Raw genomic sequence first — 20,042 nt, 5'->3', positions numbered from 1 at the left:
TTACCATTTCCTTTTCCAGGTACTGTATTTGGCAATGGTAAAACTTCAGATTACCTGCTCCTGGGTAACACTGTATACACTGTAAGTCTTCCTAATGCTATCTGGTGCTCTATCAGTGGACTATCTCTATTGGCTCTGTTTTTAACTCTTTAAGAGATGTGGGTTTATTATTATTTATAATTCTCTACATAGGCGACTTGATTCATTGTAGTGCCTTAATGGCTCTTGAATGACTCTTTGAGAAGCTTTGAAGTGCATTTTGCTTTCTAATTCAAGTTCTTAAAACAAAGCAGTTTAATAAAGATGCAGAAGATAAATCTCTCCTTTACTGGAAACTGTGTATTTTTTTAAGTAATGGGAATTGTAATTCCCTAATTAGCACACTCATTAATTTAAGGTAAGTTTCTGCATTGGAGAAATCCTGGGTTATTGAATATGGAACTGGTTTGTGGACTTCTGAAGATACAACTCTGTTCTCCCTCTCTTAATTTGTCATGGGGTCTTGAAAGAGGGATAGAGCCACATGGAACCAAGGTTTGTGGGATGCCTCTTTGGAGACTGACAGAATTACACCTGACCCGCACCTAACAGTAATCTGTTACTCTCATAGATATTAGTCATTATTGGGGTTTTTCTTTTAATATTTTATCTCCTAGAATAAATTAATGAAGCTAAATGCCTGGTTTTCACTTACTAGGTATCAGTGTTACCTGATAGATGAGGGTTTTCCAGGATCTCTCTTACAAGCAAAATTAGACTTGTGCTTACTCTCCTCTGTTCTTCAGTGTTAAGAGTTTAACTAATTCTTCAACTTCATGTTGTTGGCAGATACAAAAAAGAAATTAATTCTTCCATCAAAATAAGGGGGCTGTAGTACAAATACAAATTCCATCAAAATCTATTTCCTTATGGAATAGGGAAACATCAGAACTGAAATAAAAGCAAAGTATTCTAGAATACATTGTAGTCCTTTGAGAGTGTAGCTACTGTCAACATCTCCGGTGTATGAGAGAACATTTTGAATAGTGTTTTCTGGTCAGCTAACCAGAAAAGTTAAAGAGCATAAAGGGCCAAGTAACCACAGCCCATTCTGTGTATTTCCTATTGCTGTGGCAGTTAAAATAAACTGTTTCTTCTGCTAGTCAGTACATGGACATTAAACTGGTTCTTTCAGGCACATTTAAAAATGGTTTGTTCACACATTCTCTTAAAAGTTTATTTGCTCTACACTTCCCTTTCCCCGTTCCAAAAGGCAAGCACAGCATGTTTTGTCAGCAGTAGTCACATATGATCATGCAATCTATCATATGATGGACTGATCTCCATTAGGGATGGATGGAACATCCTGGGTAAGTGTTTTCTGTGCACGTCTTAATAAAATTAAGATGTAAGGCCACAGTCATTGTCATAGCTCAATCCTGACAGAAGTAGTTCAACTGACACAGGTCTATTTGTATTATCATCTCATAACACCGAGCAGTGTTTAGAAGTCAGTCATTTATCTGAATGTCACTGCTTTCCCCAATATTGATAAATACTACATAAAAATATCTACCAGAACCACCTGTTGTTCTAAGTAAACAGGTTCTTCTTGGGGAGAGGCTCTCTGCACAGGGTTTTCACCCTATCTACAAATGTTTCATTGTTTACTGTACTTAGAAGTTGCAGCCTTGCTCCATTCAGCAGAAGCTTGTTTTATGAATTGTATGCGCATATACATAATTGCATAACTTCACGTATCCTAGAACCTAAGCCAAGTTTTCTGATAGCATCTCCTTTTCCTTGATTGCTCTAAAAGTATCCTTTGTATTGGCCATCATTTTGTAGAGTGAGTTAGCACTGGACACTTCTTAAACCCACTTAGTCAGCATACTGCTGCAATCACAGCTGAAGTTCTTTCCTGAAGTGATTTCAGAACTTCATCCTACCCAGTCGCTCTGTTCTGTGCTTGTTTCCAAAAGCCAAGGTTGGCACCAGGAGAAAACAAGTTACATATGCTGTACTAAGCATTTACTGGATTGCACTAGGTCCTGTGGAACTGTGTTCAAAAAGTGCTGTTGTTTAGATTGTCACCCATCAGTTGATGAATGTCTTGAAATCTTAAGGTACGGTACTGCAGAACATATGAGCATCATCTGTGACATCAGCTGACACTAACATCGAAGCCTGCATTTTGAGATTTGTAGCAGCATTTTCCACCACCTTCTGAAATTAGTTAATTTCTGATACTTTCAATATAGTAACCTGGACTTACTCATTACTGTTTGTCAAGCTCTATCCATAAATGCTAAAACAGAGGTCACAGTGCAATTTTTCTGTCACCTTTTGCAACTTGAGAAGCTAATTGCTTGCTACTAACCTACAGAATGGCCAAGAATTTCCCAAGAAAACATTATTTCACCATTATAAGTCCAGACAACCTGCTTTTTATCTGTTTTCCAGATTCTCCACTTTCCTTAACTTCAGATTGAAAATCTAGGGAGAGATGGGGGTTGCTATTGATGTATTCCTGCTCTTGCACAGGTATTCAAGCAGGTCTGGAGCACACATGAAGATTTGAGAGACTTTCAAAATTGGGGAGGGCATTTTTTGAAGATTTTTAAAAAATCTGTGCATGTGAAGGGTATGTGCAGTGACAGTTGTCAGTCATTGTCTTGAAATGAAAATTATAAGGTTAAGGTACTTCTCATTCTTCCCACTGCTTTTAATCTGGTTTTAGGAAGTCTACATTCATCACTTGTGCAAAAATCAGTAGCAAAGGGATTCAGAAATGAATCTAGTTTCTTTGGATCCACAAAGAAGGTAGGAATGTGCACTGATTCATGTCATGTCCTGGAATTATTTCTTCAAACATAAATTTCAAATAGGAGTGCCATGAAAATATTTGTACAACCATTCTTGAGCGCTCCTTTTAAAAAAGCTCAGTGCTTTATACAGAATACAAGTTTGATTTCTTGTTCCCTAGGTAGGATTCAGTGAGCTATTGTTAAGTTTGGATCAAGGGGAGGAGGGAGCAATAAAAGCCACATTCTTCAGTAAGCCACTGCGCGTAGTTAGGGGTATCAGTTAAGATGCAAGGAGGGTATATATTCACACAGTCTATATCTCCTTTTACAGACCTGCAGTGTTTGTTTTGTGTATACATTTTGTCTATGCAATAGGAATTCTTGATCTGATCCTAAAGAAGGATGTTTCCTTTTCTTACAACTGACTCAAAAGTAGCAAGCAAGTGTACCACATGAGTATTTTTTTTTTGCCATAATTCATTTTTTTTTACTTATCCAAATATAGCACCAGAACTGGATAGACTAAGTAAATTATAACAGTCATCATGGTCCTTAATTTTCTTCGAATTAGATTTCACACATGGTTTAGATAATGGAATTGTGGTACGGTGGGGGTTTGTTTTTGTCCTTAATAATGCAGCAATAATTGAAATAGGAGAGTCCAGAATGAAAAGCATGAACTTATAGCTTGGGTGAAAGCTTTCTAGCGGGATTGGTATCCTTCTGCACATCAGACGTAGTGAAAGACTTGTCATGTATATTTAACCAGTTATCTTCAGCTTGTGATTGAAGTAAATTTCTTCTGAGTTTCTGAGGCTCCTTGAAGTTCAACCACAGACAAACTCACGTTGTTGCTGCCAACCTGGCCAACAAACTAGAGTTTAAACTATAGCTGTTACAGTTGCAGCTTGGTCTTTGTGACTCAGTTTTTCAGCCTTGTGTTCTTCAGATTGCACATAAAGCAAAACTTGTGATAAATGTTCACACATGAGTTACAAAATGTAATAACTATTTCTTTGATAAACAGAAAACTTGTTTGTGTGAATTTCAAAAGGAGGAGATAAACAATTTTCCTGAATCAACTAGTCCTTGCTGTGGGATTATAAACTTTCTACTACTGCTCATCTCTAAACTAAAATGGAGCATGTCCTACAGGACAATAACAAGATGTTTGCAGAGACTGCTCCATAAAAAGAGTAAAGATAAGAAGAGAGTAAAGATGAGAGGGAAGAATGAAAATGGCATAACAGACTTATTCAACATGTTATTTGTATGCAGAACATAGGTCTTAGGCTGCCAGCATTTAACTCTGGCTTTTCAGGGTTTGGCAAAGGTGACTCCTTTACTACTGAAGTACTAATGAAGTGAACAAAATGTTTTGTTTTGTTGTTTGGGAATTTTTTTTTTCTAATATAGACTAATGTAAGTTTGAACAATTGGAAGTTTTCAGCCCAGCCTCTAGATCTTCTAAATCTGTCTTCGTGTAGATCATCCTCTCCACAACTAGGGAGTCTGCCATCTCTACTGAAGTGGACTACACTTTCCACAAACCTTTCTGTGTAACCAAAATACCATCAATAAAGAAGCTAATGACTCAGTAAGAGCCAGACTTGCAGAGTTCTAGGAGGCAAGGGAAATGTTTAAGATTTCTAATACAAAATAACAGTTTTCAAAATCAAATGAGTGGCAATTATTAATGGAAGCTAATAATTCTTAGTGTTCTGTTACTAGCTCATTACTGGGGTGTATCTTTAAATCTTCTAGTAGCATTTTACTGTGGTCGTTTCAAATAGGCACTTCAGATGTAAGTGCACACACTTACAAAAAAGAAGAGAAAGTACAGCTAGCTGTGGTCTAAAAGAATTTCACTTTGGGGCTGCTGAGAGTCCTACATTTTGGGGGGAGCAGATTCTATTAAAGTGGAAGGGCTATTCCGTAGCTTCTGCAGGTCCATAGAAATGATTGCCTTTTGCTTTACGAACTTTGGTTTGGATCCTATTACACAGCTAGGTGCGTTGACACACACAGTACTTTGTTGAATATTATTAAAGAAATCACATTTAAACTGAAGAGATTGATTATCCTTTCCCGTATTTCATTTGTGCAAGTAAACATGAAGTATGAAAATCATAAAACTTTTTTCTTCTGTTCTTCTGAATATTTAACGAAACTAATAAATTCTGTATGTTAAGTAAGATTCCCATATTAAATAAGAATCCCCTCTTTCTCTCTCTTTTAAGTTTGTGGTCCTAACTGTGTGTTTGAAGGCTGGATTAGAGACCTCATATTGGACTTTGGTAAGCAAATGTCTTTACCATATTCTCCAATGTTCTATAAAATATGATGGATGAATAATTGTATTCTTTTATTATTTATTATATTATGCCCTTACAGTTCGTCAGCTCTTCCCACAGTGTCAAACTAAACCGTGGTTACTGCATGGAAAGACAGAATATCCATGTACAAAAAATAATGCTTAATATTGAAAAGGAGGACATTGGGATAAGGCTTAAAGTAATCCCTAAACTAGAAAAATCAAATTACTCTGAAACTGATTGTAACTGAACTTAAATTGGCTTAAAATGCAGTAATATTGCTGCTGAAAGTATCATTTTGCTTTAAGAAATAGGTAACTGAAGTAGTAGAGTTAAATTAATACAAGGCATGGAAATTTCATCCGATATATCAGAATCATGTTGTAAATACTAAGTAGAAAAAAAATTTTTTTTATGTCATAATGCATCTGCGCTGATTGTTCTGTTTTCTTTTTTGTTTAACAGTTCAGCCATATAGCTATCTGGGGCAGCATAGCACTTTGGGTAGTGTTTTTTGGAATCTACTCTTCTTTGTGGCCAGTCATTCCTATGGCACCTGATATGTCAGGAGAGGTAAAAGTATATTTTAACTAATATCCAAATGTGTGCAAAAAATACTGTTTCAGTCTTATTACGGGTCTAATCTTTATTGGATCCTTCTGCTAACTAGAGGTTCATAAGAGGGTTGCTTTTATACCTTCAATGTGGTAGCCATGTTTATTTAAAATAGAATGAATTTTTACTCTTGTGAAAATGGAGCTCAACCAACAGGCTGTGATTATATGGTCTAGTGAGGAAGAATAGACAGGTAAGCTGCTTTGCAGTTCTTTAGTCTAAAGTTTTAATTTTCTTAAGAGAAGTCTTACCAAATTCAGAACTCAGAATTACAGTGCTTATTTGGCAGGAGGGATTTTTTTTATAATGAGGTAGCACAAGTAGTGCATTGGTTAAGACTTTTTTCATCTTCAATTTTACAAATTTGCTAAGTAATTGAAACTGTAAAATGACTCAAAAAATTTGAGGTGCCATAACATTGCATGAGCAGCTGCTTGTCATGCACGCATTTCCTTTTCTATTAATGTGCTGCTTGGAATGCGTTATTGTACTGTATCTTTAACCTTTTGACAGTAATTACTGGTTTCTCTTCCATTTATTATCCTATTTGCGTAAACCTGCTCTGAATATTGCAAATAGGACTGAATCCATAGAAGATGCTTAATTGTTGCCTGTTCTGATCTAATTGGAACTTCAGTCCCAAATTCTTAAAACCATTCAGTTCCAGAAACATCTGAAGTTTAGTATTAATTTCCCAGACAGTAATGTCTGCTTCTGGGCATGGCCAGTCCCTCCTGAGCTGGGAAGTTTGGTTTGCATTCTCAGTGGGAATCAGAAACTGAAAATACCTGCTTGTTTCAGAAAGATGCTCCTCTAACGGTTCTCAAAGCATATCAACTAAATCAAACCTTACACCAGTAAAATAGTGAGTGCCTTTAACTCCACCACTGTGATATAATTCAGCAAGTTAAAAATTTAGACAGGTTGTAGGAAATTTAGGTGTATATTTCTCCCTCGCTTGGAGGTAATTCAGACCTGCAAATCTCACCTCCTACATAAGCAGTTATGGGAAAACATATATAGGCATTTATGTAGTTACTACATTTTAATGGAAAGCACAAGGAATTAACTTAAGTGCTTGGACACCTAAGAAAAAAATGACTTTGAAATTACACAGTTTCCTGCTGTTTCCTGTCCTGTAACCTCTTACCCATGTATATATGTAGATTTTGTACATTAGCATGTTGCCTCTGGTACTCAAAATTAATTATGTACGTTATTCTAAATTAATGTAGTTGAAGCTCTCATACTTCAGCATTTTTCTTCATACACACTGTATTTTATAGAATGTTTTTGGAATTTGTTGTTCTTAGAGATTTTGTAAAAACTTGATACATTGTTCTTTAAGATAGAACTTTTATGGTGATAAGCATAGTGGGAGCAGCAGGGTGTGTCATACTTGGTATGACATAAAGGTGGCTACTTCACTGTTGAAATAACTAAATGTTTTGCTTAGTACATGTTCAGTTTCTGAAGTTACTGTGAGAAAAAGGTTTTTTTGAAGGGAATGTAATTCCTACGAACTTGGAAAAACAGTTCTTTGTAAAGAGATTTAGCTGTCAACAAAAAATAAATACTCCTGGGGTTTGAATTCAACATGACACCAAAGCAGTCTGACTTATGAACCCAAATTCATTTATTTCTTGTGTTAAAAACTGTCTCTGTACTTGAAATGGATAGTCTTATTTTGTTAGTGTGTTGGCTTATGCATATATATTATGTATATAGTAGCTTTCGATGTGTGTATGTGCATGCAGATGTTTGAGGGGGGTGTTGTTGTGTGAGGTTGGTTTTGGGGTTGTTTTCTTCCTAAGAGTATATTTAGAAGTCTGTAAAATCAGAATAAAGTCTCCTAAACATCTCACAGACCATAAGAGCTTATTTCAAAAGCTCTGGTCTAGCTTTTTGAGCTATACTCTCTGTGGCTAAAAGTCCTGGTGATGAATACTGCAGCTCAGATTGAAAGCAGGATTTTTGTATGCTCTTCTGGAAGCCCCCTCACTGACTGGGTGGTCTCTGGCAGGGCAAAATTCACTGGATTTCTCTGAAGCAAGTCCAGGCCTTCCATAAGTATTCAAACTAAAAGATTGACAAATTTAACTGTGGAAAAGACTGTGGTGTGATAGAAACAAATCCATATGGACATCTCTGCTTGCCTGTGCAAATACTGCTTGTCTAATTTTTTCAAATGTGCGAGTCAGACTTGAACACTTCATCCAACTATGTTTGGCAGAAATTGAAAAGTCAAAAGCTGACCTCTACTTCTGTAGCTTATTGTCTGTTTTGCCTTGGCCTGATCTGAAGGGGATTTTCAGGGATTTTTTTTCCAAATATGTTCATTAAAAATGCCCCTTTTTTAATAAACTGTAGATTTATAAGGCAATTTTACCAACTATAATCCTTATAAAGTTTAAATGTATTCTCTTTCAGCTCCTTAGAGCTGGTAACAAGAGTTGTACCGTATTAGGTTTATAGTCTTACCAGTCAGTATTCTTGATACAATATTCATCCAACCATTCAGTCCCACCTAGATGTTGATATCTGTCTTCTACAAACATCTTTTTCATGGCTTCTTTTAGACAGAAAATAACTTACTGAAACACTCCAATAAGGATTCAGTCTAACTTCTTCATATTAATGTCATGATAATAATAAGATTCTTGCTGCTTATTGGTGGTTCTATTCCAAGAAAATAAAATACTAATGCTCTTGAAGGGGAGAGAAAGAGCATATGGAGCTGATGGAAAACTTCATTCATTGGATGGAGAGGAAAAGTTTCATCTAAATATTTTGAAATTCGGATTTTTCATCTATTCCTATAAAATACCTATACAGCTCTGATAAATGTGTTTAAACGGAGAACACTACAAGATAATGCCTCAAGAAAAAAATAGAGTTGTAACAATAAAAGAGTCTGTTTACACTGCAAAAACACTCTTATGTTGGAGCACTGAATGTAGTAGCCCAAAGTTAAATCTTAAGAATTGTTGGTTTGTGTTCATCTTCTAGTATCAAAGCATCCCCCCAATAAGTTACTGAACAAAGAAACAAGTATGTCACATATCGTTGCAGATTTTCCCTACTTTTTACACTAATTGTGTTTCCATCATTTTGCCTATCATTCCAATTGTAGAGAAGATAATTAAAGTTGGCTTTTACGTATTTGTTGGTGTATGTTAGTAATACAGAAGGAAAGATTGTAGAATGCTGTGGTCCAAAAGAAAATAGTGAAATGAAAAATGATGACTTTCTGACGGAGTGCCAGCAGTTTTGTTCATTGTCTAGGCCACTACCCCCCCTTCTTTGACATGTAATCGAGTGTATTTTTCTTTCTCTCTCTTTTGCTCTGAGTTTTCCAAAAAAAAGCCAAACAAGGACCCTTTTGATCCAAAATTCCCTGTTGATCTAGAATGCTGAGGCAGTTCTGGCATCAAGACCTTTGTTTTCTGGTCTTTCAAGATTGCTACTCCCACAGTGGACCAACTCATGCCAACTGTAGAGTACTGTCCCTCACAGTGTGGGAACTAGATGGCTCTGCATGTTACAGTAATCCTGAGTCCTATAAATAGTGGTGACTAGGTTGCCAAAAAGGTAGTGCACCACAAGAGTTGAAAGGTGTCTTCTAGCTCACATAAGCAGAGGTATCCTTGCACAAGTCTTCTCCTGATATGAATAACTTGTAGTTACATAGCTGGTATCTGTCTGAGATTAATAACAGGCATCTGGGTTATAGTAGCTGAAACATGTTTCCGTAGTAAAATTCTGACAAAACCTTAGAATCAACATTCAAACAAGAAACAAGTTATGTTTTGTGAACCTTAAAAGTTTCTATTCCAGTTAAAAAAAAAAAAAGTCCATAGTGAAGAAAACTTCATTCATTTTCCCTGATTGATGATGTTCAGATGAAAACTGTCAGTTCACCATTGTCTTTCTGCAGACACAACCTAGAAGGAAAAATGGATGAAAAATGTGAGAGTAGCAGTGGGATTTATGAAGTAGAAGAAAATGGAAAAACAGGCTGTAAAATTGAAGAAGGATATGTGATAAAAAAAGGGGTGATAACCTAAGTAGTTAATTATGTAGTATGCATGGCTAGTTCAGGTACTGCAGTAGATTAGCTTTAAGTTATGAGTCTTTTAGTAGCCTGAAACAAGACTGATGTATTTTATCATTAATTAAGCTGAAGTTATTATTTACCTTCATATTATTTTTATTTGTACTACAGACTCACTCATTTAAAAATTTCTCTTCTTGAGTTTATTCTAAGAATTAGGGACTATATTCTCCTAGTCTTAGACACAGGTCCTAAAATACTAGGAATTCAAGTTTTATCTGCTTATAGCAAAGATTTGAAATACCTTTTCTAACAGGAGGATTTTGGTTTCTGTTGGAGAGAACTTGATGCACAGTGTATGAGAGAGAAACATGGAAAACATTTTAAAAGTTTTCAGTGATTTTGTTACAACTGTGCAGTCTCTGTAATATCGTCTTTATTACAGTGCAATGTTTATCTGCAGTAATGTTTATTCCTGCATTTGTTGTCTGTCAGTACTGTCTAGTGTGGAAGTATCTGAACAACCAGCTTTACAGGTTATTTTCTTAATATTTACCTGTAAAGATTGTGCTTTTAAGTATAGATGCACAAGAAAGAAGGGGGGGAAACCAAAAAAACTTCTTTGTAGGCATTTTGTGGTTAGATTTAACCCCCATTATGGAGAAGTGGGTCATAGCACAGGACATCTATTTTGACCCATTACATGACACAAGCTCCATTTAATTTCAAAAAAGGTGCCAGTACAGACTAGAAGAACATTTTCATTGCAGACTTGAGTAAATCAACTGCATGGATCTCTTTCTTTACTACATTGATATAACTGAAGTTGATACTTTTCTTTTATGTATAACATTTAACAAAGAGGGTAAGTGAAGTATATTTCTCAATATTTTTCTAAACAAATAACAGTATGCTCTCAGTTAAACCACATGTAGTTTGCATAAATATCTAAAAGTAAATGCCAAGTCTCTTCATATTTGATGTGGTATTTACTTTGTAGATGTAATTTTTTTTTTTCTTTGAGATTCTCCAATACACAGAAAGCTGTTCTGTGATGCTGAAAACAATGCATTTTAAATCTGTAGTCCAGTCAATTACCAGAAGTTTTCTGTTGTGTTCTGTCATATTGTGCATTATACCCACTTGAAAGAAATAAATGATGCTGTGTTAAATTGTTAAATGTTTTTATATCTATGTAGTCCTTTTGCAATAATTTCATGAACTAATGAAGTTTCTGTAACTTACATCACCTAATAAGAGTAGCTACCATTCTTGTGTCAGTAGGCTAGAACGCTGCTAGAACCTTTCCATTAATGCTTCCATCCTTGCAATTCAAAAGGCTACTTTTCTTTTTAATGCCACTTAAAAAAAGCAGATTGATTTTTAAAATTATAAAATAGATACATTTCTAAGTTGATATGGTTATCTTTCTTGAACAAATATGGTTGTGCTTTGAGTTGAAAACCTGTAATTGGGGAGGAGGGAAAAATAAACCAACCTGTTGGATATTTCGCCCTAGTACAACTCCTGACTCTTTTGGGTTTGTTACTGTTATGTGCTCTGAGTTGTTAGGCCTCTTCTTATACACCTATCTGATGAATAAGTTAGCTTAAAATTATAACACTTACTGGAATAAGTATGACATTGAGATTAAAAGCAAAGTTCAGTATCTGCAGAACTTCCTGATTTATTGTGGTAGTGTAGATAATGCACTGTAAAGTTCTCAGAGCACCATCTGTTTCTGCTCTGTCTGACCCAGGAGATCTATAAAACTACTGATGGAAATTGAAGTTAAGGAACAAGCGTGTATTTTACAGAATTTTAGATCATTTGATTGAGGTTTGCAGAAAACTTTTATTGTGAAAAACAATAATATTCCTTGTTGGATGATTTAGCTGCACTATGTAGGAAAGATGTATTAGAATATGCTAATATTAACAGTATTAGTTTCTTAAATATTGCTTCTCTCTGTATTATTCCACATAACCTGCTTATATGGAACTGTTCTTGTTAAAATATTAGATACACATCCTTTAATCCCCTTACTGATTTTTTTTTTCACACACACACACACTCACAAAAAAACCCATACCCCGTACTTCTTAAAAACGTAGCTGTCCAGATACTTCAACTTCTAATGAACATGTCTTCTCTAGGGAGATGTTTGTCTAAAGTCTGATCTGAAAGCGGGAATTTGTTTTAGTCTAATGGAGAGCAGGGCCAGTATTCAGGCTAGTATAATGGTTGAGGTTGGAATGGACCTCTGGAGGTCAACTGGTCCAGCCCCGCAACACCTGGAGCAAGCTCCCCAGGACCATGTCCAGATGGCTTTTGAATATTGCCAAGGATGGAGACTCCACAACCTCTGTGGACAACCTCTGCCAGTGTTGTCACCCCCACAGTAAGAAAGTATTTCCTGATGTTCAGATGGAGCCTCCTGCATTTCAGTTTGTGTTCATTGCTTTTTGTCCTGTCACAGGGCACCACTGGAAATAGCCTGGTTCCATCTTCTTTACGGCCTCCATTCAGGAATCTTTCTCCATTGATAAGATCCCCCCTAAGCCTTCTCTTCTCTAGGCTAGATAGTCCTAACTATCTCAGCCTTTCCTCTCATATGAGAGATGCTGCAGGCCCTTCGTCTTCTTTGTGGCCCTTCATTGGATTCTCTTCAGTATGTCCATGTCTCTTCTACTGGGGAACCCAGAATGGGACACCTATGAGGACACACCTAGAGAAGTGCTGAGTAGAGGGGACCTGCCTCAACCTCCGCTGACAATACTTTGTCTAATGAAGCTGAAGATACCATTCACCTTCTTTGCCACAAGGCCACATTGCTGGCTCATGTTCAGTTTGGTGTCGATCAGGACCAAGTCCTTCTCTGCTGAGCTGCTTTCCAGCTGGGCCCGGCAGAGAAGGACCTGGGGGTGCTGGCTGACAGCCGGCTGAATACGAGCCAGCAGTGTGTGTGCCCAGGTGGCCAAGGCAGCCATCGGCATCCCAGCCTGTATCAGAAATAGTGTGGCCAGCAGGAGCAGGGAGGTGGTTGTTCCCCTGTACTGAGCACTGGTGAGGCCGCACCTCGAGTCCTGGGTTCAGTTTTGGGCCCCTCACTGCAGGAAAGACATGGAGGTGCTGGAGCGTGTCCAGAGAAGGGCAACGGAGCTGGTGAGGGGCCTGGAGCACAAGTCTTATGAGGAGCGGCTGAGGGAGCTGGGGCTCTTTAGTCTGGAGAAGAGGAGGCTGAGGGGAGACCTTATCGCTCTCTACAACTACCTGAAGGGGGGTTATAGTGAGGTGGGTGCTGGTCTCTTCTGTCAGGTGGCTGGAGATAGGACGAGAGGAAATGGCCTCAAGTTGCAGCAGGGGAGGTTTAGGTTGGATATTAGGAAAAATTTCTTTACTGAGAGGGTTGTCAGACATTGGAATAGGCTGCCCAGGGAAGTAGTTGAGTCACCATCCCTGGAGGTATTCAAAAAGCACGTAGACAGGGTACTCCATAACATGGTTTAGTGGGCATGGATGATGGTTGGACTGGATGATCTTGAAGGTCTTTTCCAACCTCAATGATTCTATGATTCTATATACTGGTGCATGGGGTTGTTCCTCCCCAGGTGCAGGACTTTGCACTTCTGCTTGTTCAACTGCATAAGGTTCCTGTCAGCCCATTTCTCCAGCCTTTTGAGGTTTCTCTGGATGGCAACATAACCCACTGGTGTATCTGCCACTTCTCCCAATTTTGTGTCATTAGCAAACTTCCTGAGGGTACACTCTAGCCCATCATCCAGATCTTTAATGAAGATGTTAAACAGGACTGGACCACAGTATTGACCCCTGGGGTACCCTGTTAGTTACTGGCCTCCAGCTAGACTGTGCCGCTCATCACCACCCTCTGGACCCAGCCTTTCAGCCAGTTTTTGTTTACCGTACTGTCTTCATCCAGCCTGTACATCAACAGCTTCTCTGTGAGGATGTTATGGCATATGTCCTGCTGTGTTGTCTCTCTAGCTGCAGAAGGTGCTATTAATGGATACTTGTCTCTTGCATTTTTAAAAACAGATGAGTGTTATTTTAATAACTTCTGCAGAATACAGCATAATAAATAAATTTACATGGTTGTATATTTTAAAAGATTGCTATGGTATCTTTTCTCAATATTAGAAGGGGAAGTTATAAATAATGCCCCTAAAATTTGAAAAGTAATGATTCTCTTTAAGTTCTTAAGTGAAATAAGAGAAGTACTGTGCCATGCTTTTAAGGGAACCTGTCAGATAATTCAGTTGATAATCTGTATTTCTAAAAATTGCCTTGAGCCTTACATGGTAAACAAATACCGAAGTCTCTCAATTCTAACTTCATTATCACAAAACTTGTGGAAAATAGCCATTCTTCAATGGCTAATATCTGGGGTAGTTATGCTAAGTTAGCCAGTAATTTATTTTTTTTTTTTCCTGCTTCACTGCTTATTACCAACCTGGATCAAAATAATATCTAAAATTCAGGGTCTTCATTCTAGGGGGAGTAACTGGTGTAGTAAATTCTTGGTGAGGGACTATTGCTTATTTACAGAGCATGTTTGAAATACAGTTTTCAAGAACATTGAAATAATTAAACAACAAAAGCTAGGGTCTTCCTTCATAGTCCAAAACTTTCAAGCCTATTCTCAGTAAAAAGGCCCCTATAGGCATTTTCCCACATTTTTAGCACATTTTCATCCTCCAGGTTTTTTCCCAGCTTGTCTTTTACAGACCTGTGAGTCTTTACAAAACAATAATGAGTAATCTGTATCTGTCTTCCCTTCTGTACCTAGGTGAACCTCTTGTTTAGAGAAATAAAATGTTTCAGTGTATGTTTGTGGAGAGTATTACTAGTTCATAAAAAAAGTCAAATGATTTATTAAAGATCTTTTAAAGTGAATCAGAATTCATCCCATAACAGATATCCATTTTAGTCATGTATTCCTCACCTGAGAGCCTAAAATTATGTTACCATTCTGATACTAATATATTTTAGCTTATTTAGTTCTTTAAATATAAAGTTTGCTTTTGGTCTTTCACTTCAGGAATCCAAAATATTTTCATAAGGGGTTGTTCTTTTCCCATTTAATTCCCATTAGGTGGTTTCCATTTTGAGTCCACAGACCTTCATGGTTTAATTGTACTTAGTCTAGTACTAGATATTTGTTAGCCAGAGTCTTTTATTCCCAGATATACTTCAAAGATCCTTTTCCATATTCAATGGTTACATTCTCATTCTTGTTCTTTGACTGCACAAGTTCAAATAGAAACAGCAGAGCTGATCTTTGAACTACCAAATTTACGTTTTGTGCATATGATGGTCTGTCTTGGTAGTATTACCATTCTAATATTCTTCCTTTTTATTGATTAGTCTTTTCCATGTATCAGCATTTAACTCTGTTCTTTCCCTTGGCATATTGTCGCCAGTCTCCTTTATAAACTAAAGTTATGGGGGTTTTATGTTTAAAATGTTAGGAATCAAATTCAGTACACATTCCTGTTGTAGTTATGCATACCACAACACTTAAAAGATTAATGATATTCAGCTGCCACCTTTCTCCATAGCAACTTCCTCTTCTGATGTGCAGTAGTGAGGAATGACTTCAGTTCTTTCCAAATTCTAGTGAAACTCAGTGTTTCCTGTACTCCTGCCTGTTACAGCTATTGCAGTGCAGATGGCCCCTATCCTGGTAACAAACTCTGTAGAACCACCAGAACTCGTCTGCTCTTCGTGGCTTTACACTCCTTTGCCAGATACTATTTCTTATATCGTCTTTGAATCAACTCAGGTAGGTTTCCCTGTGAATCTTTTACTCTGAGGCAAGACAGTCCAGCCTTTTCTTGCAGAACAACTGTTCTCTAATTACAAGCACAATTAGAAGTAGCGTGATAAATCTCAGCTTGCCAACATTTTGTAGTTTGTCTAATTTCACATCCAGGTGGCTAATTCTCTTTAACTTTCTAAAGGTTATTTTTTAGATCTGTTAGTTCAAGCTGTAGCATAGCCCTGTTAGCCAAACTTCTGCTAACAGAACCTTCTTCTCTTCCTAATTCTTGGGGAAGCACTTTTTGTGTCATTCTCCTCCCCAGCTTTTTGAGGAAATTTCCAGGTATTAATATTCATTGTGAAGCCTTTTTTTTCTTTACTGTTTTCTTGGGTTTTATCTTTGAAAGCACTTCATCACTGTTTCTGTCTACAGTCAACAGAAATAGCAACTCATAATTTCTCTTCATAAGAGCTATTTCTGGCACCATGATTTATTGCTGATTTGTTTGGGGTTTTTTTTTCCAAATGTGAAATATCTACTGAGGTAACCGAGGCTTTCATAAAATGCAAGGAAGGAATTAAATGCCTATGAACTTAATTCACAAAGTGAAAATGAGCAGCTACTGTAAACTAGTCACAAGAACATGTAATAAGGTGCAGTCTTGCATTTCATCCCTTTCTGGGCTCAAATGCCTTACTGTGGTTAGAGATAACTGCTAATCTGATAATTCACAAACCTGAATTACCTCCCCCAGTAAGACCCTTATCACCTATGTTTTTTAAAATACCCATTTATCCAACAGTTAAATATGAGAACATTCTCCCCAGATGAATGTTACCCAAAAGCCAGATTTGTCTCTACTTTGCAATTTTCAAGCTAATGCTTTCTACTGAAAGGGTGATTGAATACAGAACTGAGTCTTCTGCTGTTCCACTTCGTATAGAATAATCAAATATTTACTAGATCAGATGAGACAATGTACTGGCTTTTGCTCAGCCTGAGTGATTAAGGTACTTTCTATGAAAAGGCAAGATGTGTTCCAATGGCTACTTAGAATATTAAAATGTTAGCTGAAACTAGGGACTGAACTAAGGACACATCTGTAGGAGACCTAAGTCTCTGTTAATTCTGTGTATTGCTCTGTGTCACCATAGAGGTACTTCTTGAAGCTTTATGTTTTATAGTACATGTCTATGTTTGTAAGCTTTTGTATTTATGTATTTATTATTTATAATATTATTTATTATTTATGTTTATATAATTAAGACCATAATCTTAATCATTCCTTTGTGGGATAGAGTCCACCCTTCATACCTGCCTGCAGTGAAGAAATTGGTGATCTTGGAATGTATCCTTAGCTGAAGAAAATGAGAGGAGCAAGGGAAAAAGTAAAGGCATTTTCCTTAGTCTATCCTTACTCATTTTTCTCATCTCATAGGAGATTTGTTCAAGTAAGAATTTATAGATTCTGCCTGCAGATATCCACAGTTACCTGCTCCCTAACTGTCTGGTACTCCCTCTGTTTCAGTATCTCTTACTATTTGTTGTATACCAGTAAGGCTTTGTTTTGTATTTGCAGAAAATGGAGACACTCCCTTTTTAATTAATATACCTAATAAGTAGAGTTCCTACTTAGTTAATAGGAACTATGAGATGTTTTTTAAACTCTAAATAGTAAAGAAAGACTAGAAGTATTGCAAGAACTCACTTGTAGGAACTTTGCACTCAGAGTTAATGCAGATCTGTTTTAATATTACAACAGTAAGTACTTCGGCATGTATGAAGGCAAACACGTGCAGATGACTAAAACTAATGAAGTTGTCTCTGTAGGTTGTTGAGAAGAGAAACTGTTGCTGGTTTGGTGGTGTTGAGGAGGTATTATTTTAAGAGTTCTGTAGTTTATAGGTAGAGGATATGTACCTGGATGATATCTGAAATAAGATAGGCTGGAAAGGGTTTTCATAAGCTTTTCTGCAGCAAGAATTTTACTGTTCTTTTCATCTTTCTCTTTACTTCTAGAAGACTTTTCAAAATCTGAGCTAGCTGTTTTGGCAGATCATTTCATAGTGAAGAAAAAGGGAATATTCTCTGTTCTTTTTGGCATGTAATTTCCTAACAGTACATCATCAGTGCGTTAAAAATATTTTGCAGCCAGGATTTCTAATCTGCCACTAAGTAATGAAAGGGAGTATTTTTCAGCATTTTCTTCTTTTTTAAAAAATAAGAACTTATATAAAAATCTGTACATTGCACTTAATAAACAATGTTAATTCATTTTAGAAAGTCCTAATATTGAGCATGAGCTACACATACAACAAATTATTTATTCTCCCTGCAAGATTTGTAAGTCCTACAATAAACTAGGCTTCCCAGTTCTCATTTTGGATTACTTCTGAATTCCCCTGGGAGCCACTTTTGTGGCAGATTCCATTTGGTTTCACAAGGCCTAAAGGGGGGAAACTTGGCATAGACCACAAATCTCTCACATTAGGAACAATTTGTAAACCACGAACAGAGGCAGCCAGAGTCCGTCCCCAGAACAGGCTGCTCCTGTTAGTGCCATTGTCTGAAAAGGATTGGTTTGCCATTTCCCAGATGACCTGCCTATGTGTAGAGAGATGTGAAAAGTTAGAGACAAAAATGTTTTCTACAGAGTGAGGGGGGAGCTTTCTTGTACAGAAAGGAAGGAAATACCTCTGTGGGATTTTATTTTTTCCCCTCTTCGTCCAAAAAATACAAAGAGGCCCTCTGTCTTTAATGCGAATGTCGGCTTTAAATCTTTTAGGTTTGGATTAACTCTGTAAAAGAAAAAAAAATCTGACAGGCTTTCAAATATGACGCAGAAAAACTTTTTTTTTTTCCTCAATTCATGTTGTTCATTTGTAAAGCCAAAGGCTGGATGGACTGAATAGTAGGCGCCAGTTGTTCCTTCATTCATAGTTAGCATTACAATGGTCAGAATTAACATCCTAAGACCTACATTATCACTTTTGCTGTTTCACTAGCAAACATTTAATACAGGGTGGCTAACACAAGGACAGCTCTTTGCTACGTTCTTATAAATTAAAAAATGTTGTTCGTTACAGGAAGTAAGAGTCGTAATTACTTCAAGTTGTGGTTTTTATGCTTTTTCTTGGGTTTTAGGAAACTTTGTCTCTCTAATTCCTATTTAATTATAAAAAGTCTTGCAAAATGTAGTTGTGGTAGACATTTCCTATTAGCTGCTGGTTTAGGAAATGAGTATTTCATCAAGTATGTCAAAAGTCATGTTTTGCTTATAAAGTGACTGCACCAATACATTTTCTCCACTTCCTGATACAAAATTTTCTTTCTTTTTTCTCCATTGAAAATGTGAATTGTTTTATTTTGAACCTGTCACTGCTCAGTGTTTACACCTTTGCTGACAGCTGTTGGCAGAAATAATTACTAGAATCTCAGGGCAATATCTGTGTCCTTTTAACATAGATGTGGAAAGTAGACCAAATTTTCAGCTCAAATGCATTCTAATGCTTTCTGAACAATCAGTGTCAGTAGGAATTTGGATATGAAAACAAAGTAAATAGAACTTTTTACCTATATGAGAATGAAATTTCTTTTCTGAAAATAATTCACTTTTGGTTTTACACATGAACATATCGAGCATAATTCTAAAATGTTCATGTGTACACATTCAGAAATCAGACTTTAGCTAATGCAAGCTACCTGCATTTGTCTGCTAATTAATATCAGTGAAATTTCAGCTTGTTTATGTTAGTTACATACTGACGTTTAACCTTTGAAAGGAATTAGTCTCCAAGTAATGAAGCAAAGGATTTGAAAGGGTATCATTGTGTAGCAATGTTACTTTCAATCTCTGTGCAATCTAATTACATTACAAAGATATTTTTAATACTGACTGCAAAACAATCTTTCAGTAATATGCCTCATTAAGTATTTATCATGCTCCTTGCACCTATAGTATTATTGATGTAAATACTTGGGCATGAATTACAAAGGTAGATTGAAGGGGTGTTTTTTTTTCTTTAATGTCCATACATTATGATGTTTGGTTTGGGTTTTTAGTGTGTTTTAGTTTTTAGTATGTTTATAGACCAAGTTAGGTTATGAACAGAAGAAATTCCTATGTACTAATACAAAGCAGTGTATAAAAAAAGCAAACACACAGCTAAAGGCAATGATCTTGTTTGCAAATATTTCACCATGTGTTAATGTGTTAGATCTTCATTTAACAATATGTTTCATACTTCCATAATTATGTAATTAGTTGTTTTCTTAGTTCTCATTTTTAAGCCATTTGTTGAACAGCAGTCTGTGGCAGTGTGGGAACTGTGGTGCAGTGAGTTCTGTTGGAGATAACTTTGATCCGAGTTATACAGCAAAATGATTCTAACAGCGTCCAATATCCATATGAAGGGTCAGGAACCGTTATGTCCTGTTAGGGTTGATTGCAGAGAAGAAATTGTGCTCATAATGTGTTGACAAAGATTGTG

The 20,042-nt window shown here is 36.6% G+C and overlaps 1 protein-coding gene across 12 annotated transcripts in view; it reads left to right on the top strand.

Annotated features, from left to right (window-relative positions):
• ATP8A1 (ATPase phospholipid transporting 8A1) overlaps positions 1 to 20,042 on the top strand; it is a 128,545-nt gene that overhangs the window by 95,942 nt on the left and 12,561 nt on the right. For 11 of the 12 annotated variants that reach the window (XM_075025122.1, XM_075025112.1, XM_075025082.1 and 8 more), the window contains 3 exons: positions 20 to 81; positions 5,027 to 5,083; positions 5,567 to 5,674. In XM_075025122.1, the coding sequence (XP_074881223.1) occupies positions 20 to 81; positions 5,027 to 5,083; positions 5,567 to 5,674 (227 nt within the window). Of the gene's footprint in view, positions 1 to 19; positions 82 to 2,442; positions 2,524 to 5,026; positions 5,084 to 5,566; positions 5,675 to 20,042 lie in introns of those variants that run through there. The other variant, XR_012650054.1, reaches the window with a different exon arrangement.

The sequence above is a fragment of the Buteo buteo genome, chromosome 1 (genome assembly GCF_964188355.1).
Source record: "Buteo buteo chromosome 1, bButBut1.hap1.1, whole genome shotgun sequence".
Classification (NCBI taxonomy): domain Eukaryota; kingdom Metazoa; phylum Chordata; class Aves; order Accipitriformes; family Accipitridae; genus Buteo; species Buteo buteo.
This window is presented reverse-complemented; position numbering and strand designations above follow the sequence as displayed.